Genomic DNA, 25,705 nt, shown 5'->3' with positions numbered 1-25,705 from the left:
AATCATCAGACTAGAATGTTGTGGGTATTATGTGCCTACGTAATTTGGACTGTCAGGTAGGAGTTAGAAATCGATTGGCAGCGCTGCGAAAGGGCACAAAAGAGACCTCTTAGGGTGAACCTCAAGCCTGCCAGAGTTACCCTCAAAGTCTCTCCCTGCCCGCCTGTGAGCGGAACCACGAATGTTAAGTCTTACTCGTGGGAAACTGTTACCTCACAAAAGAAGTGGAAGTGGTGTGCTTCTAAAAACATGAGAAGGCATTTCAGAGATGACTGCTCATCTGTTATATGCACTTGGGTGTCCACCCAGCCTCCTCCGTTGTGGACTCAGGTCGTGCAAACTCTTACAAAGATATATGCATTCAAAATAGGTATCAGATCACCTTTTCTTTTAAGCAAAACAGTCAAATTGTTATTACTTTCAAGATAAAATCCACCAAACTTCACTATAAGATGAAGAGACAAATAAACCCGTTTTGCCACAAAACCTACCACTTATCTGGTCCCAGAAGTTAACTTGTTAATATCCCTCTGCTCTCTGATTGCTCCTTTGTCGGTTCTGTAGGCAGTGTTGAAACGCTCAGCTGGTCTAAGAACATACCTTGGGAGCAATAGCTCTGAATAGGCAGGGATAGGGGCACTACTAAGGCCAACAGACACATGCATTGACAAAGCTGATAGCTACTGTTGTGTTATTGACATATGTGCTGGAGGGAGGCACCTGCAGGGTGAGGCTGGACCAGCCAAGACATCAGGGCTGTTCAGCAGCCACCACCATCTACAGGTGGATCACCATACACACAACAGATTTTATATTTGGAGATACAATTCGTAAATAATGCTATGTAGCCCACCAATTAAAATGTGGTCGATGCAAGAGAACAGCAGTTGGGAAGGAATTAAGAATCCCCCACCCTTGCCTTAATACAGCGCACTGACATACATACCTACGTACATTAAACATCTAAGGGGCAGAGTCTACACCCTGAGATACTCCTCAGCTCCGCAACAATGTTATTTATCAATCTATTTTTTATATTTTGTGTAACACCAATATGTTGTATTTTAACTACTTCAGATTTCAAAGACCTAATGGATAGGAAATGACAGTGGTTGGGAAGTTAGATAGAAAACCAGATCTGAGGAACGCGAGCAAGAAGAGTTTCAATTCATGCCGGGCAGAGTGCTGGGGCGGCAGATTTCCAGGGAGGCAGTCAGTTATGGTCTTAGTGTGCCCACAGTGTCTAAAGAGAAACACTACTTGCTGCGCCTTTACTTGCAAATGCAAGTTTTCCTGCAGAGCATGGACATTAATGCAATGGGAGGGATGCTGTTGGGGTTCTATTTCGCTCTTTGTAATGCAATAGAAAGTCCTTTTACGCTCTACTTTGTATTTTTGCAGCTTCTGGACAGCCTGGATCTGAGTTCCATGTGGCGTCCTTGACTGGTCAGATGCCCGGGGCAGCCTTGGTGGGGATTCAGTCATCAGGTCCATTAATGTATCTTCCTGGTCGGGGAGCAGCTCATCCCCGCAGGCTGAGGTCACTCCCTCTACTTACAAGTCTTACTACAGATTGGCTCCAGTTACTAAACCTTGTTCTCAGCAGTTCAGGGAGGACAGTAGCAGCGGGGAGCTTTTTCTGGTAAACATCTCTCAACCAGTTCAGTCTCTCCTCGTAGTGAAGATATGTACCAGAGTTTTCAACCTTCTCGGATCTTGACAAGAAAGCTGTGATGTTGCTCCCCTAAAGAGTTACTTCCCTATAGGAAGTAACATTGCAGTAGAATGGGTGTCCCTGTTAAACTTCAGCACCCACCACAAATACTTCCCAGCTATTCTAACTCCCCAGAATATGCCTCACACTCTGGCTGCCACTCCTGGATTGTTAGCTAACATGATTTTCTTACTGGGAGTTTTAAATACATACTTACAATGTCCCAACTGAAACTACAATACCTAGTATATAACGTGATATTTCCTAAAAAGTCTGGACTGGTTGAATGTATCACACATGAGACAACTTAACAGCAATGAGTGTTTCGCCTGCAGTTTGCAGTCGAATATCAAGCCTCCTTTGCCTGCCTTTCAATGTTGGCTGTCGTTGAAAGCACAAACACTTTGCAATTCAAAAGAGTGCATAGTGTACACACACAGTAGAACAAAAAGGTGAAGGGAAATGGGTTAATAATCGGAACCTCTGGAACATTTCACACCTTCATTTTGGTGTGGTGCACTAGCCATATGCAAATCGCTGTTGAGATTGTTTGAAAGAGACAGAGCAGCCCGAGGTGCAGGTACATCTTAAGGATTTTGGGGGCATTGGGCCATATGTAGTTTTGGGGCCACTGTTCAGAACAGCTTTGAATTTGAGCCAATTTCAGCTTTTTCATGCCTTCTTTGGCCAGGTCACTTCCACGACACAGGCACAATCATCCAAATGCTAAATGTGTTTACATCGAATATTCAGGGATAGTCATGTGTGTTTTCAATATTGTAACTGAGCAGCAGCTCACTAATATTACTGAAAATAATCTCTGTGACCTCCTCCCATTTATGTTTATGTTTATGTTTGGATGCTTGTAAAGCGCTCGAATGCCGAGGCGTCTTGGCGCTGGGATGTAGGGGTAGAAAAAGAAGACGCTGGGACCATAGTGGGAGCATAGCCTATGTAGTTGTAAAGAGTCAGGTTTTTAAGTTCTTTCTGAAACACTGAAGATTCGGCTGATGTCATAAGGGACAGAAGCAGTTTGTTCCAGAGCTTGGCCGCGCAGTATGTAATAGCTTGGCCACCCCATCTGGCTCGTTTATACTTCACGGTTTCTATAAGACCTTGGCTGGCCGATCTAAGGGCCCGAGCGGGAACATATGGTATGAACAGTTTTTGAAAGTCCTCGGCGCTCCCGCCGTTTATTGCCTTATAGACTAAGGTTAAAGATTTAAATTCAATGCGCTGTCTTATGGGCAGCCAGTGCAGTGATCTAATTCCTGCTGACTTTGGCTGTCCTCTATGTAGCCCCAAAAGGAGTCTAGCTGCCGCATTTTGCAGAGACTGTAGTTTTTGCAATTGGAATTTATCAATTCCCAAAAACAGTGCAATCGAGTAGTCCAGTTTTGACAGGAGTAACGCAACCATCACTATTTTTTGGAGCTCTTTGGGTATAAATGGGAATGTTTTTCTCAAAATCTTCAAAAGAAGGAAAAATGAAGAGATGAGATTATTCACCTGCGCACCAAAATTCAGCTTGTTGTCAAACATGATCCCTAAATTTCTGACCTTTTCCAGAGGACGAGGACATTCTCCGGCTTCAGGTGGCCACCAGGTCTGGTTCCATAGAGGGCCAAGTAGTTTTTCCTACTGGAATTATCAGAATCCAGAACGCTGTAGACGGAGGTGCAGGGAGGCCAGCTCTTTTTATTCAGATGGAATTGAAATCGCGAGCATTATAAAAACAGCCTATGAAGTACATGTATCAAGCGGCTGTAGCGATTACGTAAGAATTGCCATCGTGTATACTGATGCAATAGTGCACAAATCTCCTGGTGGCCCCTCTGATACAGCGATAAGTAATCAATACTCACAATTGAGTGAAAGGTTTTTATCTCATCCCGAATATATGGGACGTAACTATCTTCATATGTGGACCCAAACCAGGACACATCTAGGCTTTGTCATCACAAAAGCCGGTTACTGAATAAATTGCGTATTCAGTCACAAAAACTGAAGAAACTGTCCTGATGAAGGTTTTTTAAACCGAAACGCCGCGTCGACCTGTGTTCCCTTGAACATTTTTAAAAAATTTTTTGTGTATAATCTTTATGTATTTGCTGTATTTGTTGTGTACAATATACCTGTTTTTTAAAACAATTCAAGACAAACGTATAATAAACTTATGTTTATTTTTATATATACCAAATAATTGACTTAGAGTGCTTCTTGTCACATGAAATCTTTTATACATTGATATGCTAATATGTCCATGATTGAAACAAAAGCTTGTTGTTATGAGAACTTACCTATTTGCAATTGAGCTCTAGTGGTTGTGTCCAGTAAAGGAATTTGCTTAGTGGGTAGCCTACCTAGTAGGTACCCAATCTTTTGATCATCCTCCAACGTAGGGACATTGCAATACGTTTTTCTGATCCAAATTCCATCACCTCTGTCTTCTCTGTGTTAATCTTTAGATAGGTCTGACACATCCAGGTCATGATGTCGGTAAGGCAGGCGTGGAACCTAATTGCTGTGGTCTCTGGTTGGTTGGTGATGGAAATGATGAGCTGAGAATCGTCCGCATACGAGACCAATCCAAAGCCATGTCTTCTTACTACTTCGGCCAGAGGGGTGACGTAAAGATTAAAAAGGGTCGGAGATAGCGTTGATCCCTGCGGAACTCCACAAGGAAGATGAAGGCTTTTAGACTGCATGCCGTCCCAAAATAGCTGTTGCTCCCTTGCCTCCAAGAAGGAAGACAGTAGGGACAGGGCGGTCCCTCGACTCCTATATCCCTCTGCCTCTGTACCAGAAACGCATGGTTCACGGTATCAAAAGCGGCTGATAGGTCAAGGAGTACGAGGACAGTCCTACCTCCTGCGTCTACAGTTCTGCGGATTTCTCCAACAGCGACAATTAATGCCGATTCCGTCGAGTGACGGGAACGAAAGCCATGCTCATATGTGAGGTCCTGTTTTGAGCTAAGAGAAACTTTTGTATAGATGTTGCATGAAAACAGAATTTAAAACATGTTATTTAATAATTATTAAAGGTCATCAGGGCAAGACTCTCAGCAGAACAGAGCTGGCTCTATCGGGAGTGTAGGGGGTTGGGGGGGCTGAAAGGCCGGGGCCCTGTGCCAGAACTCACTTTGCCCACGACTTAAAACATCTCTGCCAAGGTGCCAGGCCCTGTGCCTTCTGAACATGCACTCTAGCAACACGAGATACACTTTGGTTTTTGTTGGGTCTTGTCAGTAGAGGTTGGGCTCAAGTCCCAAAGAGTCCTCGGGGACCCACCTCTGAGCATACCAATGCTATCCAGGGTCTCTCACTGGGAAAACTAAAAGCTTGTATGAGAATGCTTGAATCAGTCCGAACCAAAACAAGTCTGACCTTATTTCACTGCTCCCCATTAGAAAAGAGTACGGCCCATATGCAAATAGGCTTTGGCTGTATCCTGAAAGGCACAATCCAGCCTGGGTGGCAAGCTAACATAATGTCGTAACTGACAAGGGGACAATTGGCAGCCCAAATCATTGCTGTGAGATGTGCTAGTCTAGTGAGTACTTTAAAATCAAGCTAAAAAAACGACACTGTAGAGAATGCATTAGGTTGTTGTCACACAAAAACCGTGGGCTGGAAACTATCTTTGATGACATAGAATAAGATGGCCACTTTAAATTCACATTCCCAGTATTTAGATAAGTAGGAAGTAGCTCCTTTGCTTTGTCCCTTTGACTCTGGCTCAGCATCTAGTGTTATTTGACAATTCTGGAGTTAAGTGTGCACCGATGAACCGCCTACTTTTAAACGAGTATTGACAGGGCGAGTGAGTCCGGCTGTGGCAAGCAAGCATTATCTTCTTATTTTTTGTGACAATATATGCACTATGAAAAAACTCCAAAATATTAAAACAAAGGTAAAAACTAAACAAGTGTCCAAAGCATTTTGGCTCTGACACTAAAGTTCACTTCTTTTTAGGCAATTGTGTACATATAATAATTCAAAATGCAGTCAGTCACCGTGAAGAGTTCCAATGGATGAAGAGGGCTGACCGAAAGCCCTTGAATATTAAATATATATGTATGTATTTGTATAGTGATTTTTTTTTTCAAACATGAGGGTTGCTGAACAGGTAAAGCTGGCTCTAGGCCAGAGGTAAAAAGAGTAGCCTTTGGGAAAATGTTCTTGCTTTGGTTCTCCAACATTCCAGTCAAGAGCATTTCTTATTTAAAACTTAACCTTATAGTTACTAATAAATGTATTGATCTTAACTTGGGCACAGATTCTGCAACTAAACAATGTCAGTGTGAAAATTTCGACATTTAAACTTTATTGCTCAATGTCATTTCTTCACTCTGTACTAGAATCTTACGCTAAACATGTTTCTTCAGTGCGGTTCTTATTTTTGTGTTTGTGACCTCCATGTCATATTTGAGAGAGCACGGTTTTGCGGTTTGTTAGGGAGCGGCTGTTCAGAACAGACAATGCATAGGCGAGGCCTGAGTTTTCTGTTTAGTACGGTAACATCTCGAAGTCTCCCGTCATATCACAAATTGTGTTCTACCGCATATCTGAGTTTTAACATCGATCTGCATTGAATGTGACTACACAATATAGGCTACTAATGTGACTTCAAGGGAAGGAGATGTGGAGTTCAGAATGAGATAGTTAATCTTCCCATATATGCTCACCTAGATGATAGGCGATGATGGTCAGAATTATTGACCGTGATATTGTGACATATAATTGCAAAAAATAATCAGTGGACTTGATGCACATAAAGCGGATGTAGTGCACGTAGGGTGCAGCAGAGTTACCTTTTGCATAAGTCGATCTGAACGTTCAGTCATCATCTGAATGGGTGGTGAGGATCTTGGCGAGAAGCGCATTAGCCCATGCATATGGTTATTTTATTAAAAAAATGCAATTTTCCACCTTCAGTATATCATACAAACATGGCCTTGTGGTGCGTGAAAATCACTTCACATACACATTCCCGAAAAAGGAAAAGAAGCCATCTACAACAATAAAAACAGGCCTAATTCTCCACAGCCTCCTCAGCCGTTACCGTCTTGCCATGTTACTGTGACCAGTACCAGAGGGTCTCTCCAAAGACACAGGCTGCGGTGTATGTGGAAATCAACGTAACACAAACCATGAGTGGACAAAGATCAATCTCATGGCATAGCCTTGCATCTCATTTGCCTATGCTAATGAAAGCAGGAGACAACAGAATAGTTCTCATAAGCTAGCTTGCTTCCCGTTGGACAAATTCTGGCTAATAATTCAACTGTAGCATTGTGGGGTTTCCCCACACATTGCAGCCTGCTGATTAATCTTAGATTTGGTTTGCCTCCTAAGTAGTTGTCACCTAAAAGATGGAAAAGTAAAATCAAGGCATGTGTAGTGCTCTCAAATTATATACACTTAATACTTCTGTACCAATGTATCGCTATTGATCCAAAAAACCCAGAAGTATATTCTTGTGTTAGATGCCTTAACGGGATACCTAGCTGCATCTGGCTTTCCCATTCAGTTTTGTTGCCACAGATCATAGGACGGCTCGGTGTTATCCACTATATATCCCAAAGAGTAAAAACTTGTTAGTAACTAAGCACTGTCCTATCAGCACTTGTTTCATTGCTGTTCCAGTAGTCTCTTGTATGTAATACATGCATGTGGTATTTATGGAGCACAACCAGAGCTGAAGGCCAGCAGAGTGTATACAGGGTTAAGGGTAGTGATACTGCCACCGTGGGTCTAGAGTAGCAGCAGGGTTCCGAGAGCGGACGAGGTCTGTTGCTGCATCGTCATGTAGTGTTCTGAAGTGGTGTGCCTTCAACTGTTTCCTAAAGTGGAGCAGGTTTTGGGCAGTCTTCAGGGATATAATACATTTGAGGGTTTTGTCTGTGCAGGCTTGCGCCAGTTTTTTGCCTAATTATTGCTTGTTGTTCTTGGCAAGTAGCTTAAACTCTCTTTAGGTGGGATTGGGCTTCATGTAGGGGCTGAGTATCCAGGTCTGGGTCAGGTGTAGGCAGTGTTTGAAGAATTACGTCTGGAGGGGAGGAGACTTTTAAATATAGTTATTTGTCATCAGCATATTTGGGACATTTTATGCTGTTATTGGTGGGTAGAATACCATAGGGCACCATGTAGCCATTATAGTTGACGGGTGACTAGATCAAACGTAGGAGGAGACTAAGCAGGTGGTACAGTACCTCTAGGACCCCGAGTTGCCCAAGTTAAGGAGATTTGTAATTTGTAAAAGTAAGAATAAAAACAAATTGCTGAGCCTCTTTAACTTCTGTTCTTCATCATCAGGCTTTTTGTGGGATTATCATACGTCAGGATGTTATCTTTGTTTTATTTTTGCACCCTATAAACCTATCTTGGATAGAGGATTCTAGCTCTTGTTTATCAGTTAAAAAATTGCAATTATGAATGTATCATTATGTTTCTATTACGTGAGAGGCATTTTATTTATTTATTTATTTATATCATTTCTAAAGCGCGCTGTAACCCTACGGGCATCCTGGCGCTGAAAAATGCATCTGAGGGGCTGAGCAGTAAGGGCAGAAATGAGGGGAGAAGCTTTATGGAGGTGTGACATTAGGAAATAGCCAGGTCTTTATCCTTTTGCGGAAGAGCATCAGTTCGTTGGTTTTCCTAATTGACAGAGGAAGGCTATTCCAGAGGTGGGCTGCCGCTATGCTAAAGGCTCTTCCCCCATGAGTGGCTTTCCTGATCCTGGGTATACTAAGGAGATTGGTGGATGAGGAACGGAGGGTCCGTGTAGGTTCATACCACTTGAATTTGGTCTGAAGGGGTTTAGGACCTAAGCCATGTGCAGCCTTGAAAACGGTACACAGGGATTTGAAATGGATCCTCTGCTGAATGGGCAACCAGTGCAACTCGGCCAGAGCAAGAGTGGTGGAAGATCGACGTCCTCGGGAGAGCACCATCTTTGCAGCTGCCGCCTGGATGCTCTGAAGTCTGGAGATCAGATAAGCAGGAGATTCCAGTAGCAGAGCATTGCAGTAATCCAGGCGGCTAAGGATGATGCTTCTGACCACGGTTGCTCTGGTGTGTGCTGGAAGTAAGGGCAGCAGCTTTCGAAGGCCCCGCATTAAAGCGAAGCAGCTGCTCACCTGTCTGTTGACGTTGGACTCAAGACTCAGTTTGTCATTGAGATTAACCCCCAAGTTCCGTACGGTTGTTACTGGTGCCAATGGCTCACATGAGTCCAGAGGCCAAAAGTCAACGGGCAGGTTTCTAGCTATTCTTCCCACTTTGCATTGCATTATCTCAGTTTTACTGCTGTTAAACTGTAGTGAGTTTCTTTTTAGCCAGGTTGCCATTTTCCTTATGCAGGTGTGGAAGGTCTCAAGAGATTCTGCATGGGCACCATCAAGGGAAATCATCAGCTGCGTGTCATCCGCATAGTTGATCACGCTAATGCCGTGAGCCTTGATGATGGCCATCAGGGGCTGCATATATACGTTAAAAAGGATCGGGCTGATCGCAGACCCCTGAGGGACCCCATGTGGGACCATAGCAAACTCCGACTGATACGGGGGTAGTGCCACTGCCTGCCATCTATCTGACAGGTAAGAGCGGAACCACTCAAAAGCCATACCCTCTACTCCAGCGGTTTTCAACCGAGTCAGCAAGATGTCGTGGCTCACCGTATCGAAAGCGGCGGACAGGTCAAGCAGAATCAGAATTGCTGACTCCCCCCTGTCCGCCCTCATTCTTAGGTCGTCCAGGACCATCAGTAATGCTGACTCGGTTCCATGGGCTGGTCTGAACCCGAATTGTTCCTCCTCAAGGATGTTATTAGTTTCCAGGAAGAGGGACAGAGACCTACTGACCATCCGTTCCATGATCTTTACTGGATATGGCAGGAGAGAGATAGGTCGGTAGCTCTTATGGCAGTTGGGGTCCAGATTGGATTTCTTTAACAGGGGTGTGACCACTGCCTGCTTCCACTCCCTCGGCACAGTGCCTGTGCAGAAGGATTGTGCACATAGCTGGCGCAGTACAGGAAAGAATTCAGCCCCCAGTTCTTTCACTATTTTGTGGGGTAGAGGATCCAATGGGGATCCAGATGTTACTTTAAGGGCTAATTGTCCAAACTCTTGTTCTGCGGGGATATCGAAAGTGTCCAGGATAGCCCCTGGTATCATGCGTTCTTCAGGACTAATGCCTCCCTTCGAATACTTGTGTCTCAAAATTAGCTCCTTTACACAATCCACTCTTTCAATCAGCTATCTATTTTTATCCTTCTTTTGTTTATTCTGATCTGCATTCTGAGCTGTTTATTGGCCACTTTTGATCAAATTATCAGCCATAGGACAAGTCTCAAACCTACTCCAACATTCTGTTTTCTTTCAGAATTTGGGCACTCCTACAGGGTAACCCCAAGTTTCTGTTTTAAAGAGAGCAGTGGCCTAGGAGAGCCCTTAGTTCCCTCCGAGAGCAGTGGAAGTTGCAGTTGTAATAAGTGCCTACACATCAGAAGATGGGTTAACAAGGAGCTCTGTGAGGAGTGGGTGCGCGCTCTGCCAGCTCATCTGACAGCAGCGGCGGGGATGAAAAGCTGCACTTTGTCTTCTAACTTTAGCAACACTACAAAGCACATACATCTCTGGTGATAAAATGTTATGCTGCCAAGAACTGGGGCTGTTCAGTGCCTGCATGGACACAATGTCCTCCCACGAGAAGCTGACTTCATTCTACACTTAAGAAAATTAATGCCAGAACAAATTAGAGCTTTGCTCTCTGAAGTGTCTGAATGGCTATTGATGGTCATTTGAAGGCCACTTTGTCTGCAGGTTTTACGTCATACAAGTAGATATGCGTTTTTTATATTAATCTGTAACTGTGGTTAGCCTAATGGAAAGTGCTCCTACCTTTTCAGAATGGGATATTAAAGCTCAGACACCTAAAGTGATTTGGCTAGATTGACACATTTTGTTAAAGTGGTTAAATAAGCATCAGAAGGTGGTCTCCTGGTTCCTCTGTCAACAACTCGCCCACCACATCTTATCTCCTCCTGTGAGGGCTGTTGTATGATTAAAACATGCAGTTTGAGTCTACCACATGTATAGTTTTGTGGTATTCAACTGATTTGTGCAAAAAACATGACTCCTTGTGATCTACCTTTTCTGGCACAGCCGGTACCTTTTTTAACCTGTGCAGTTTTACTTGGAGTACACACTCATCAGTGAACAGAACTCAATCTATGCTGAGATCTTCACAGTGTTTCTGATGGTTTTTCCAATAAGAAATGGCCTTTTTCCAACCCGCCTGATGTGTTTGTGAATCGTTGCAAATAGCAACTGCTCACACTTAAATATATACGTTTTTTTTGCTGTAGGTGAAACACCTAATCCCCTTCGATATACAATCACTTAAAACCCCTAGGCTTTGTGAACAGTGACCCGCAAAAACGTCAGGCCACATATGCTATATCATGGTAGTACTACAGCAAATAGACCACTACGAATGAGGTTGTCAAGCCCCCAGATATTATAATCTGGGCTCCAGATAAGAATTTGGAGTCAGATTGGTTTTCTCCGTATCTTTCCAAGTTGGTAGGTAAATGACTCTTTTCAGAAAGCAATAATGGAGTTCTGTTTAAAGTGTATGATGTACACTGATTCAAAAAAAATAAAATAACCAAGAGTTATTTTAGATTTAATTTCCTTTTTACAACTGTAAAGATCATATGGTAACATTGGTTAGTGAATCAAGCTATCTCACTGTTTTCACTTGGATGCTGTATTCGAAATTGTGTATGATTATTATTTTATAAGCAAGTAAGTCTTATTCTAATTAAATTTTTTTTGTTTTTTGTAAGCCATGTTTATCTGCAGATATTGGATCACATGAGGATAAGAGTATAGGTATAATATACAAATACTCTAAAACCTTACCACACACAGTACCCCATGTCACTTAACTACCTCAAAGCTCACACCCCAGTAGTTGATGTAGTAGAATATGCATTCTCCTTTTAAGTGGGGCCTATAACATCTCTCTTTGTTAGACTTTTCTTTTTACATTGCCTTCTTTTGCTATAAACTTCTTAAAACCGCTTTAGTCTGGACACCTACACTTCCTCACCCACTTCTCCCTCATAATCAAAGCTACTATTGGATTCGCCCACTGAGTGAACTCTGTACGACAGCACACTTCTAAATTTCTGTATCTTTTCCCTAGAAATGTGTTTCCTTTACCTTAATTTGTATTTATTATAATTTGTTTATGAATGAGGCTTCAGACCAGAAACGTACGTTGTATTATCATTATGTGAAAAGTAGAGAGAGCCTGCAAAATGGTAAAGGCTGACAGAGATGATTGGTGAGGAAATGTAAAATACAATGCAATGCCTTTATTATTATAGGAGCTATAAATACAATACAGTATGTGTTTTCAGAGCCCTGAAGCTAAGGTCCAAGGAGAGGTGGGGTTAGTTGTTGGGAAGGCTTAGCTAGGCAGGTCCTTCTGGCTAAGAACGCAGCCCTCAATGTTTTATGTTAGTAAGGGTTCACCCAATGGTGGCTAGGTAGGACCCACCAGTGGAGAAGTGATATACCTTCGAATATGATTTGGGTACAAATATGGAGCTGGATGCATTAATGAATGAATTAGATCAGGTTGTATGAATATATGTAACCCAATTCCATGGTTTAATTTTGCGATAAACGTCAAATGCCCACTAGAGGGCATGCCAAGTGTTTTCAGTAAATGATGAAATAGAGCGGAGTATAGCTCATATATAAAAAATATTGGGAATATGAATTAGACAGGTTTCAAGCAAACTGAGAACAACTGTGATTTTAAGCCCACTGGAGGGCATAAACGTATACTGATGAAATGATGAACAGTATGTAAATAAGCTACCATAAGATGAATTAACATAAGAGAAGATTTGTCTAAAAAGGGTTTTTTGTAAATATTAACATTAATGAAATATTCGTAATGTTTAACAAATCGATATAAACGTATCTATGTTGGTAACAACTCAAATTTGTAGTTTTTAAGTAAGTAAAAAACTACAACTCCCAGGTCACTTCCGATTTAGAACACAGGAAGTGAGGTATTGAAAATGAAATGGTTTGGCGTTTCCCCTGTAGAAATAGGAGGGGCTTGTAAATATCTAACGATTAACCGTGAGCAAGCTGCGTGTGTGCAGCGAAACGCGTCGGTTCTTTGGGCTGAGATGCTGGAAATCGTGAAAATAAACTAAAAAATTGGGAAAATCACAACCTTGTGAGTGCGTACTTAATCCTTCTTCGTGAAGGGGTGTGTGGAAAATATATATATATGTATACCTATGAAGAACCACACCCTGAACTAATGCGCGAATGGGCTGAAGTAAATTTAGATTCCTCACGCAGACTCACCCTACTACTAATTAAATATGCGGACATCGACAGGGCACGTCTGTTAACTGAAATAGATTCCTTAAATGAAGAGTTGGCTGCTATGGGCCAAGATGAGGAAATAGCCAAAATGCGCAAGGAGATGACAGCACGCTTAAAAAAAGAAGAGGAAAAAATTAAAGACAGAAAAACACACAAGTTTCAACGCGACAAAGTTGACTATGAGATAGGGCAAATCTTTACCTTTGCTCGCAAGTATGATGTTTGGAAAAACTGGGGGGTGTGGCCCTATGGACTGAAGTGGGGTTGGGCCCAATAATGCTTTACAAAGAAGAGGAACCCACACTTCACGTTATTTTAGCAAATGTCATTCAAATAAAGAAATGAACCAACTTTATCATGTTCATCTCGGCAATTATTTAAGCCTTTTATTCGTATTGTTAAAATAAACAAAGATGTTTATACCAGAAAGAGAAAGCGTTCTTCACAAATGTAGCCACAAAAATAAGTTGTCTGAGTTATACAACAACCTATGTGTAACAAGAGTGAAAAAACAATTAACAATTCATGCGATTCATTTCATAGTGCAACATAGTGTTCAAAACGATCATATCACAAGTGAAAACAATTTGACAAAATATTATAAGTGAAAAACGATATCAAAATTATTTACAATGGACAACAATACATAAACGCATTTTTCAAAAATACTAGATTGTCATAAATCCCAAAAAGTACTCAGTATAAGTCACTAGAGGTACTCGGTAAACAATTAATGTCAGCAATAATTGCAAAAAAGGTTATCCCCTGTATGAACAATGTTTTCAAGGGTCTAGGATTCAATCCTTTATGCCGACGCGTTTCGAGTGTGGGTCTCCAGTACCCAGACTCTCATCAGGGCCAATTTACTCGTTTTTCAGTCTTTTGACCTATTGATGGAAAATCAAATTGTGCATGCTTAATATGGGGGCTTCCTTTCAACTTCTCAGATTCTTAACATGGTTCATGTCTGGGTTCCTTACCTCGGGGTTGCGGAGGAAAGGTCACACTTTGGAGCTTGTTATTGGAACTGTACATACGCTTCTAAAATGAAGATTGTTGTTGTATTGTTGTATATTTATTAGTTACCATAATCCAACAATCGTCCTAAATCACAAAGTTTAAAAGGCAAAAGTCGGGGCAGGGATTCCTACCTCCTTTCGTTGAGTAATACTGCAAAACATCAAAATGAGGCAGACAAATTAACTCGCCTCCAAAAGAAACACATAAGAACCGAACTACATGGATATTTCCTTCTGCAGCACCTGCGGGCTGGCACCATACCATGGGGGTTACAAATTAAAAATATCCCTGTGATTTTTGTCGAGGACACAGAGTACAAAAAAGGTTTCAGTTACATCAATACAAAATGTAGTAGGGACCTTATGGTCCATACTATAGAGACGGCCCAACGCCTATGCAGTCAGGAAGAACAAGAGATTGCTGATTTAATAAAGGCCATTGCTGATAACAAGACAGACACTGAGGCTAGAGCGCTATTAGAGAAGATTGAAAAAGAAATACAAACTTTCAAAGACATCACTATCAACAATAAAACTTCTCAATTTGAAAGAGATTCGAAGTCATTTAAGCTTGACCAAGTGTATCCGTTCTTAAAAGAGGACTACTATACAACAGCAGAGTCAAAAAGGGCCTTAAACTCTTATCAGGGAAGATCAAAAACAAGGTTCACCACCTTTTCATCGACCTCGTCGTCGGGGTCTTCACCTGAGTCCAGACAAGATAGACAAGGGGGACAGACTAAAAAGGGCTTTAATCAGCCTTTTTTAGGGAAGGGCGACCAACAACCAGGTCGCTTCAAACAACCATGGGAGATGCGCACGAGAAACAGATATTTCAACAATTACAACAATTAGACACCTCTACAATTGTTAACCTTTCCGAAAAAACTTTAACAACAGAAGAAAAAACAATTTTGAGCTTGGGTTTAAAATTTGTGCCTACTAGAAGAACAGACTTCACCAAACTCAAACTAGAAGCAATTGAATTTTGCCGAAAAATTAGACTGAAAGCCTTCTTTGCCGGTGCTGAACCCACTCCGAATAGGGAAACCACTGAACTAAGAGTAAAATCAAAATTTCTGCCAACGACAAATATACCCAAACAAGTCTACGCCTTCGAGCAGGCGGTGTTGTCGTCACTCACAAAGCTAGAAAAAAGTAAGAGCTTCATGCATCACAATATTAGCAAGAACCAACTGACGGCCATCCAAGACCTTAAAGCAGACACCTCAATTGTAATCAAGCAAGCGGACAAGGGGGGTGCGGTGGTGATTTGGCCACGCACAATGTACCTGTCTGAAGGCAGGTCACATGTAGATAACATGGATTGGTATAGACCCGTTAAAGAAGATCCTGTGTTTGAAATTCAAAATAAGATCGCCAAATTAACTAAACAAGGACTAGAGGATGGTTTCCTGGGTCCTAAAGAGTTTGAATTTCTTAATAAAAAATCACCGAGAACGCCAGTTCTATACTTCTTGCCGAAGATTCACAAAAACCAACAGACACCCCCCGGGAGACCCATCGTCTCTGGATGTGATTCAGCATTGGAACCTATTTCCAAATATATTGATTTCTTTTTGAAACCCTTTTTATCCCAGGTTAAATCTTACCTGAGGGATACAATCGATTTCATTAATAAATTACATGATATGACATTTGATGCAGAGAACGAGTTGATGACCACAATGGATGTCAATTCGCTATATACACAGATCCCCCAGGATGAAGCCCTTGAAGTAATGGAATTTTACCTTGAGCAGCGCGAGAGACCCCATAGGGTACCCACTGCTTTCATTATATCATTGGCTGAAATTTCCTTGAGAAGCAATTACTTTAAATTTGAAAATGAGTTTTTTATTCAGATCAAGGGTACGGCCATGGGCTGTCCCTATGCGCCGGAAATGGCGGTGTTGTACATGGCCCAGTACGAGGAAAAATTCATTTATAGGAACAACCCTTTCAGTGACCATATAAAACAGTGGGCACGGTATATTGATGATATCTGGCTCCTGTGGCAGGGGAGCCAGTCACAACTGGATGACTTTTATGGTTGGGTGAACACACGTCATCCAGACATAAAGTTTTCAATTGAATCAAGCAATAAGAAAATGACCTTTTTGGACGTGGAAGTAGGCATCGAAGGAGACAGGTTTTCAACCTCTCTATTTAAAAAACAGACTGACAAAAATACCATTTTACATTATAAGAGTGCACATCCCCAATGTTTGAAACAAAATTTACCTTATGGTCAGTTATTGAGGATCAGAAGAAATTGTTCTGATACAACTAAGTTTGATACACATGCAGCCACATTTTGTGAGGAAATGAACAAGAGAGGTTACCCAAAGAAATTGCTGAAGCATTCAACAAAGAGAGCAAGGTATACCCCGAGGGAAGAGCTCCTAAAAATAAAATCAAAAAAGGAACTAAATAAATTGGTCTGTGTTACCACTTATGGGGCGCATACCAATAAATTTAGGCAAATAATCCTCAAAAATTGGCACCTTTGGAAAGGCCAATATTTGCCATGAGAAAAAATCCCAGTATTGGCCAACAAATCATTCGGGCAGACAGCTATGTCCCTAAACCCAAGAGTGACCTTATATCACAGTGGAAATTAAAACCCATCACTGGACATCATAAATGCGGTATGTGTGTCGCCTGCAGCAGTACTATAGAAGGAAATGAATTTTGCCACAATGGCATCAAATGGAGACACGAGTTGCATACAAATTGCAGAAGCAAGAATGTTGTATATGCGGTACAGTGTGCTTGTAATAAAGTATATATCGGCAAAACATGCCAGCAAGTTAACATTCGAATTTCACAACACCGCTCACGACTTAAGAAAAGAGTACCAAATGCCCCAATGGTCGACCATTTTGTGGCTTCCAACCACAAGGAGACCGATTTCACTTGGACAGTGCTATCAAGCGTTGATCCAAAACATCGATCCCCAAACGTGGAACAAGCGCTATTACGCAAGGAAGCGTACCTAATAATGAGGTTCGATAGTATCAACAGAGGACTCAACTCAATGAGTGAACTGAACAGACTTTAATGACAACCAGCCGTTCAATTCACTACAACTCCCAGAATGCACCGTTGAGGCATCACCGCACTGCAAACATCCAATTGGTTGAGTTTGTTTGAAGAAACGCACAGGCGATTGCCTGTTTGACCCACACTGGTGACTCGGGCAGACGGGGTTCATTGAGAGACAAGAAGCGGAAGAAATAGGTAAGCAGGGCTTCTTTTTAGCAAAAGATCGCATTACATGCTTTCATCGCAGCGTCCCTAACGGGCGATCCTTTGTTGCAGGACTGCAGCGGAGAAATCGCTACCGCTAAAGAGGGCGGATGAGAGACACCGCATCCAAGTGTATAGAAAATAAACGGTGAGTTGGCCAGTGGCCCCCCCGTTAACTTCACGGTCGTCACCCTCAATATAGAGACAGACGCAACAATGGCATTTTTGGTCACTCTTTTTACAGAAAGGAAAATGAAATCATGATTTACTGCGCCATCCAAAAAGACGAGGGAAGGAAATAGTTACCCTCATTGAATTTTGGAAACACGTCGCGCCAGGTAGGAATCCTTGCCCCGACTTTTGCCTTTTAAACTTTGTGATTTAGGACGATTGTTGGATTATGGTAACTAATAAATATACAACAATCTTCATTTTAGAAGCGTATGTACAGTTCCAATAGCAAGCTCCAAAGTGTGACCTTTCCTCCGCAACCCCGAGGTAAGGAACCCAGACATGAACCATGTTAAGAATCTGAGAAGTTGAAAGGAAGCCCCCATATTAAGCATGCACAATTTGTTTTTCCATCAATAGGTCAAAAGACTGAAAAACGAGTAAATTGGCCCTGATGAGAGTCTGGGTACTGGAGACCCACACTCGAAACGCGTCGTCATAAAGGATTGAATCCTAGACCCTTGAAAACATTGTTCATACAGGGGATAACCTTTTTTGCAATTATTGCTGACATTAATTGTTTACCGAGTACCTCTAGTGACTTATACTGAGTACTTTTTGGGATTTATGACAATCTAGTATTTTTGAAAAATGCGTTTATGTATTGTTGTCCATTGTAAATAATTTTGATATCGTTTTTCACTTATAATATTTTGTCAAATTGTTTTCACTTGTGATATGATCGTTTTGAACACTATGTTGCACTATGAAATGAATCGCATGAATTGTTAATTGTTTTTTCACTCTTGTTACACATAGGTTGTTGTATAACTCAGACAACTTATTTTTGTGGCTACATTTGTGAAGAACGCTTTCTCTTTCTGGTATAAACATCTTTGTTTATTTTAACAATACGAATAAAAGGCTTAAATAATTGCCGAGATGAACATGATAAAGTTGGTTCATTTCTTTATTTGAATGACATTTGCTAAAATAACGTGAAGTGTGGGTTCCGCAAGTATGATGTGGCACGCAAAACACATCAGAAACAAGGCCAAGGAGCGGCTAATAAGTTTGCCAATCGTCAAAGGAGAACAGATGAGGAAACAGCTACGACCTCCAGTGACCAACTCACATCCAATAGTGAAGACGACTCTGAACTTAGGAATAACCCCGGTGGCGCAACAGGAACCAGACCATCTCCGGGGGAAGAGATGAAAATTTTAGCCGCCCAAAGACTGGCAACTTTGAGGCCAATAACCCGCTCACAAACCCAAGGAAGCGGGTCAATCTCAAGCGGAAGCAGAGAAGGTTTGCAGCAAAACGTAAATCAAAATCCACCAAGACGGAGACGCAACTACTGGAGAAAGAAATAACTCAAACAGTGGTAAATTTGTCCAAAGTCAAACTAACGGACAAAGAAAAGAACACATTAAGTCTTGGCCTATCTTATTGTCCTCCAAACAACTTCGATTATCCTAATATCCGGATTGATATATATAAAGGAGTAAGAAAACTCAAATTGAAAAAAATGTACGCAATGAAACACAAACAAACCACAAGTGATGATATAGAGAATCCTCAGTTAGACGCGACTATGTCAGGATCCAACATAGAGGCGGAACTAGAGGAGTTGTGGAATCAGGATGGCATTCCGCCTGTAAGTGCAAACGCATCAGCATGCAACATTTCAAGTAAAGGGGCAGGGTTAACACATTTTAAACCCAAATCCAAATATTGTCCGATCATGTTACATGATGCCATAGATACCTTTCACGAGGTCATTACCAAAAAAATCAAAAAATTGAACAAAAAAATAGGTACAAGCATTCAAAAACACCGCAACCAGGATCATCTGTATTTCCAGCTAATGAAAAAATTAATAAACAATAAAGAAGTTGTGGTACGCAACAGCGATAAAGGAGGAAACATAGTCCTGTGGGCACATGATGACTATATGAAGGAGGCCATGAGCCAACTAAATAATAGACAATGTTATATACGAACTGATGTTACAAAATTGAAGGAGATGTATCGAACTTACTACAAGAAACTTTCAAGTTGGAGGAACAAACAACTTATAAGTGAGATGGAGTACAAATATTTAAAAAATGACACACCAACTGTACCAACGATATATTTCATACCTAAAATACACAAGGACAACAAAACACCGCCAGGACGTCCTATTATCAGTGCGAGGAATAGTATTTAGAAAAAACGTCAGTATATGTTGACTATTTCCTTCAGGACTATGTAAAATCCCTACCATCGTATGTAAGGGATGCGAGCGACTTTATCAATAAAATAAAAAACTTTGAATGGAACCCGGAGTATGTAATGATGGCACTTGATGTGTCCTCATTATATACAAGTATAATACACAAAGATGGCATTCAAGCAGTGGAATACTTTTTGAAAAACTGAGAACCCATGTATAAACATCATAATGAAATGCTGATAGCAATGGTTGAATTTTGTTTAAATAACAATTTCTTTATGTTCAATCATTTGTTGTATTGTCAGGTTCAAGGAGTGGCAATGGGGGCCAGCTTCTCACCGAGCTACGCTTGCCTCCACATGGGCAAATGGGAGAAGCTGGTCCTCATGGGAACATATGGCAATACTATGTTAACTAAAGTTAAGTTGTGGCTCAGGTTTATAGACGACCTGTTTGTGGTGTGGCATGGAACTAAGGAGGAAGCAGAGACATTTGTGGTCAAAATCAACAACAATGATCTTAATATAAGATTTACTGCTGAAATAAGTAATACCAGCGTTAATTTCCTTGATACAAAGGTGTATATTCACAACAATAACCTTGAAACAACTTTATTTCGCAAGAAAACTGCAGGAAATTCGGTATTACATGCCACCAGCTCTCACCCCCGCCATTTAGTGAATAGCATTCCTTATGGCGAAATGCTAAGAATTAAGAGGGTATGTAGCACACAGGAGGAACTACACAAAGCCCAACCACTGAGTAAGGAAAGATTCATGAACAGAGGCTATTCTAAACAAGTTATAGACAATGCCATTGCTAAAACAGATATATTAGCCAGAGATGAGTTACTGGTTAGTAAAAAAGTTTTAAATCAGCCTCACAACCTAACTACAGATGGAGACAAGAGTTTTAGACTCATAATAGGATACAGTAAACAACATCAGGCAATCCAAAAAATCATTCAGGGAGAATGGTCCATATTACTCAGTGACCCCGTATTAGGACCCCTGCTACCGCAGAGGGCGTCCATTACATATAGTAGAGCTCCCTCAATGAGAGACTGCCTTGTAGTACCAGATCCAGAAATAATAAGTAAACCAATCTGGTACCAAAACTTAAAGGGTTTCAAAAAATGCTCGACATGCAAAGCATGTACACACGGGATCAACACAAAAACATATATAAGTCCATTCAAGTCTAAACCCTATTTTATCAATAAGATGTTAAACTGTAAAAGCGAATATACCGTTTATGTTCTAACATGCCCATGCGGTTTGCACTACGTGGGCAGTATGAAATTACAGGCCCATGTTAGAATTCTCCAACATCTCCGCGCCATAACAAACACGGACAATACCTATCCAGTGGCTCGCCACTTTAAAACAGTCCATGGATCAAACAACAAAGGTCTGTCCTATTTTCTAATAGACGCAGTCCCTCCCAATAGGAGAGGCGGAGATCGAGAAAACAGATTAAGAAAGTTGGAAACAAGATACATCTTATTATTAGATTCAAAACATCCAAATGGGTTGAATCTAACGGAAGATCTGTATACTTGTCTGGAATAATGAGAATCACCAACAATCCCGTAAATTCCCTTAAGTAATTGATAAATCTACAATATCCTACATAATAAATTCCCATAATCAGTAAGCGTCAAATGGAATATAATGTACATATAGATGAATTTTTTTAGATCTATTCAAACACTAAACCTATATATATACAAAAAAACATGATGAATTTATGAAAAGGTGTTTTTAATATATGTGTAAATATTTTAGGATGTTTTTAGATATTTTTGAAGAAAATATTTTTTAAGAACAATTTGTACATACATCAATTTGACAAAAAATATGATGATTTACAATTATGGGAAAGTGGAAACATATATTGTGATCAATTGTTGTGATATACCAAAGAAAAGCATTTATCGATGTTGAAGTATGGGTATAAAATCCGATATCAAAATAGAAAATGATATTTGAGTTCAAAAATGATGAAAAGATAAACAAGAGGTGATGTAAGAATGCTTAACAAACAATGTAACTCAACTTATTGAGTCAATAGTGACGAAACGTGAAAGCAATATGTCTATAGAAAGAGGTACTATGACAAAATTAGAGAGAAAAAAATATAACTCGGTGGAGAGTATGGTAATTAACAAATACAGAGAATTTAAAAAAACATGTTTTTAAATCACTTGCACTTTACAAGTACCACGTAAATGAATTCGTTATGTTCAATGACACAGCTCTCTTTTAACAACACAGAGAAACTGTAATTTTGTTATTGTATTTTACAATTAACTATGATGAATGACAAATACAGTCAGTATCCATCATTAAGTTTGGAATATGCACTAATGTATTTAACATGTATTTCAATGCAGTGCTCTAAACTCATTTAAACAAAATGTATTTCAGTTTAACCTGTTGAGAAACTGTGGCAAAATGAAGAAATGCGGAAAGTATTTCTTTCATGTCTATAACGATACGAACTCACATGATTTCACTAAGCTATGCACTGTCACTTTAAATAAGCCTCCAAGTGTAAAACAAACTGTTGAGTGAACAAGCGGCGTTCGCGCTGCGAAACGCGTCTCTGACAAAACTTGGGCGAATAAAATTTTAATGAGCACGAAAATTGGGTCCGTGTCCTGTTCTGCTGGTTACCGCGTGACTGAAGACGCTGCGGCTGTGCAGGATTTACTTATATATATATACATATATACATACATATATATATATATATATATATATATATATATATATATATATATATGCACACGCACACACGCACACACACACACACACACACACACACACACTTTTATGTTAGGGTACCTTTTATGAAACCTTGGGTATGTACAGGGATGAATAGATAAACTGCAGAGAAATTGTGGTGTTGGGAGTCAAGAGAAGCCCTTCGACGAGAATTGCTCTGCAATATACCTGAGTGTGGGGAAATTTCAACAAGAGCTATCTGTCTAAACTTTGAAGCAGTGACACCCAGTTGGCTTTCACAAAGTGCCAGAAAGCCTCAGGGTCAGTATTAGACTGTGCCGATGAGGAGGTTTGTGCTGGAAGAGAAGTATAGTACTTGAATGGAACAAGATCTAATGGCTACAGGGTTTTTCAGAGGGTTGTTGCACAGGATAAGGTAATGCAGGTTGGCTTGCAGGGAGACTGGTTGCATCATTGTGTGGTGCAGTCACATAGGACCAGTGGAGGCGAGGTAGGGAATATTGTGTCTGGGGAAACAAATGTACTCCGCGATCTGAATGGAATGCTGAGACTTGCCTTCCAGAATTGGCTCTGAGCAACAGGTAAAAAATCTTAATTAGTACGAAGGCAGATTGTTTTCTGTGTACTACTCATGGCTGTAGGATCAGCTAGCACAGGTCATCAGATCGAATGGGTATGACACATCAAACAGGTGGTTTATTTAATACAAAAAAACTGGTCTTAAAGTAAACTTCCATATGTTGCACACAAGCTCTTGGCTATGCTGTAGTGATAGAAGATGCAAAGCAAGACAAACCCATAGTCTCTTTAACTTTTTTCTTTCAATGTGTTGTGACATGGAACAATATTGTGTTAAATTAAATAAATACTGATTTAATATTGAGTTTTTATGCGATCAATTGTTTTCTCTAATAACCTTATTTACTTTATTCAATTGCTGCAGGCCCCAGGATATCATTGTGTTTATGATCGGAGGAACCACCTATGAGGAAGCGTTAACTGTGTATAACCTCAATCGAACGACGCCTGGAGTCAGGATTGTTCTGGGAGGGACGACCATTCACAACACTAAAAGGTACACTCTTGATTGGTCCTTCAGTATTATTTACGTCATGTGGTCCCTGGTGCTTGTCGACTGTTTCAGTGCTTTGAAATCTCGTCTGTCTGCTAAGGAATTGAAAATTAGTTTTACCCTGCAACATTGGGTAGTTGTGTAAATTGATAGATCCTGATTTTCCATTGTTCCTGAGACAATCTCTTGTTCACCAAATTTACTGTGTTTATATATCATTACTACCGTAACTTCTTTTGACAACACTTAAAGAAAAACCATTATGTAGGCCTACAGTAGAGTGAATAAACAAACCGTATTAGTACTGAAGTCAAAATACACAGTACAATCAAAGAGGGACCTTAAATATGTTTTACTAGCATAGTACATTGATGTCAGGTAAGAGATGGAAGACATGAGAATCCACCTGCTTCGTTACTTGAAGGGGGTTAGCCTTCCACCATATTTTAAGTTCTTGCTCTTTCATTTCTACCAATAAACCTGTTGCACATTGGGCCATCTTAAGTGTATCCAGCATCTCTCAGTTCTAACAAATGGTATGCCATACAAGGAAGCTTCTTCTATCTTCTCGTTAACCTATACAAGAAGAAACACAAACAATTAACAGAAGCTCTGATAGTGTTCATCCCTTTGTGAAGCAGTGGTCTTCTCTTTGCTTCCTTTTGTCAAACATCCCTCTCTTTTGTCAAAAATCCCCAATATCTTTTATGCATACAGTTACTATGGTCAGAATATAGTCTTCACTCTTTAAAGGAGTGTAATACATGGATAACAGACTGCAAAACACATGTTGGAAAACAGACTCCAAAACCTAGACTACCAAAGTCTTGTTTTTACATAAATGACTTCCTGCAAATATTTTGACCTGCGCCTAAACCCGCTATTGAGCGTTTGCTCCGCAGTACACTAGAACGTGTCAGAATAATAAATCAACTCAGTTCTAAAATGCTTGTCAAGGTCTTATAACTGGATTTATGAATTAAATACTGGTACAAAAAAGTTTTAGGGAGATATTTGTGTTAGTTCGAGATTGTGTTAGTCTATATTTTTGAGTATTTTTTCAAATATTTTTTTCCAGTTCTGTATTTTCTTTAGAAATGTATAGCAGGGTAATAATCCATCAATATAGATTGCAAGTTAAGATGTGTTCACTTAGCAAGCTACTTGATTTCCCCTGACATGTATTGTAAGGCTTTGTGTTTTTATAATGTTACACATAGTACAGGCGATGTTCTTTGTTAACACCTCACTGTGCATCGTAGGTGTCATTTTACTGTCCTTTATCTGAACAAGTATTGTTCATAGTCTTGTGTAGCAAAACAGAAGCCGAGTGAACTCGAATCCCTCCTGGCAGCACAGACCACCATATACAAAAAAGTAAGAAAGATAACTATGGTGCCTAGTGGACTCTAACCCCTCCTCGCAGCACAGACCACTGTACACAAGAAAGTAAGAAAGATAACTATGGAGCCGAGTGGACTCTAACCTCTCCTCGTTGCGCAGACCCCACCGCATACAAGAAAGTAAGAAAGATAACTATGGAGCCAAGTGGACTCTAACCACTCCTCGCAGCACAGACCACCCTATACAAGAAAGTAAGAAAGATAACTATGGTATTTGGGGCGGGTAAGCACGGTTTGGACCCGATACGGATGGGATGCCGAAATGGTTGAGTTGTGTCTGCAGGACTGATGGCATGAAAGGTATGCAGGGAAGGTTTATATAGCTCCAGACAGAATAGAGTAATATAACTAGGGTGTTAATCAGCTAGTTCTAATTTAGACGGAGATCAATTGATTAGGGATGTGTGATGAAATATTATTTTAAGGGATCCAACCTTAAAAAAAAAAAATATATATATATATATATATATATATATCACCAACGTTACTCGAACTTGCTCTTGAAAGACAAAAGAGACGATGGTGGACCCAGTAATTTGTGCCAATCAAATATCCTTTATTTCTGTTTGACCAGCCAGTCCGCCATATCGCGTTTCAACCCCTATCGGGTCTTGATCCCATGACGCGTTGCCATGGCAGAGTAGGCGTTTATAAAGTGTTTCACCAGGAAAT

The 25,705-nt window shown here is 40.6% G+C and overlaps 1 protein-coding gene across 1 annotated transcript in view; it reads left to right on the top strand.

Annotated features, from left to right (window-relative positions):
- The window catches only part of VPS45 (vacuolar protein sorting 45 homolog), a 216,785-nt gene that overhangs the window by 162,059 nt on the left and 29,021 nt on the right, over nt 1-25,705 (top strand). Inside the window, exon 14 of the mRNA XM_078671388.1 lies at nt 23,502-23,633. Within this exon, the coding sequence (XP_078527514.1) occupies nt 23,502-23,633 (132 nt within the window). The remainder of the gene's footprint in view (nt 1-23,501; nt 23,634-25,705) is intronic.

The sequence above is a fragment of the Lissotriton helveticus genome, chromosome 12 (genome assembly GCF_964261635.1).
Source record: "Lissotriton helveticus chromosome 12, aLisHel1.1, whole genome shotgun sequence".
Taxonomy (NCBI): domain Eukaryota; kingdom Metazoa; phylum Chordata; class Amphibia; order Caudata; family Salamandridae; genus Lissotriton; species Lissotriton helveticus.
The sequence above is the reverse complement of the archived record's forward strand: the minus strand, read 5'-3'. Positions and strand labels throughout refer to the sequence as shown.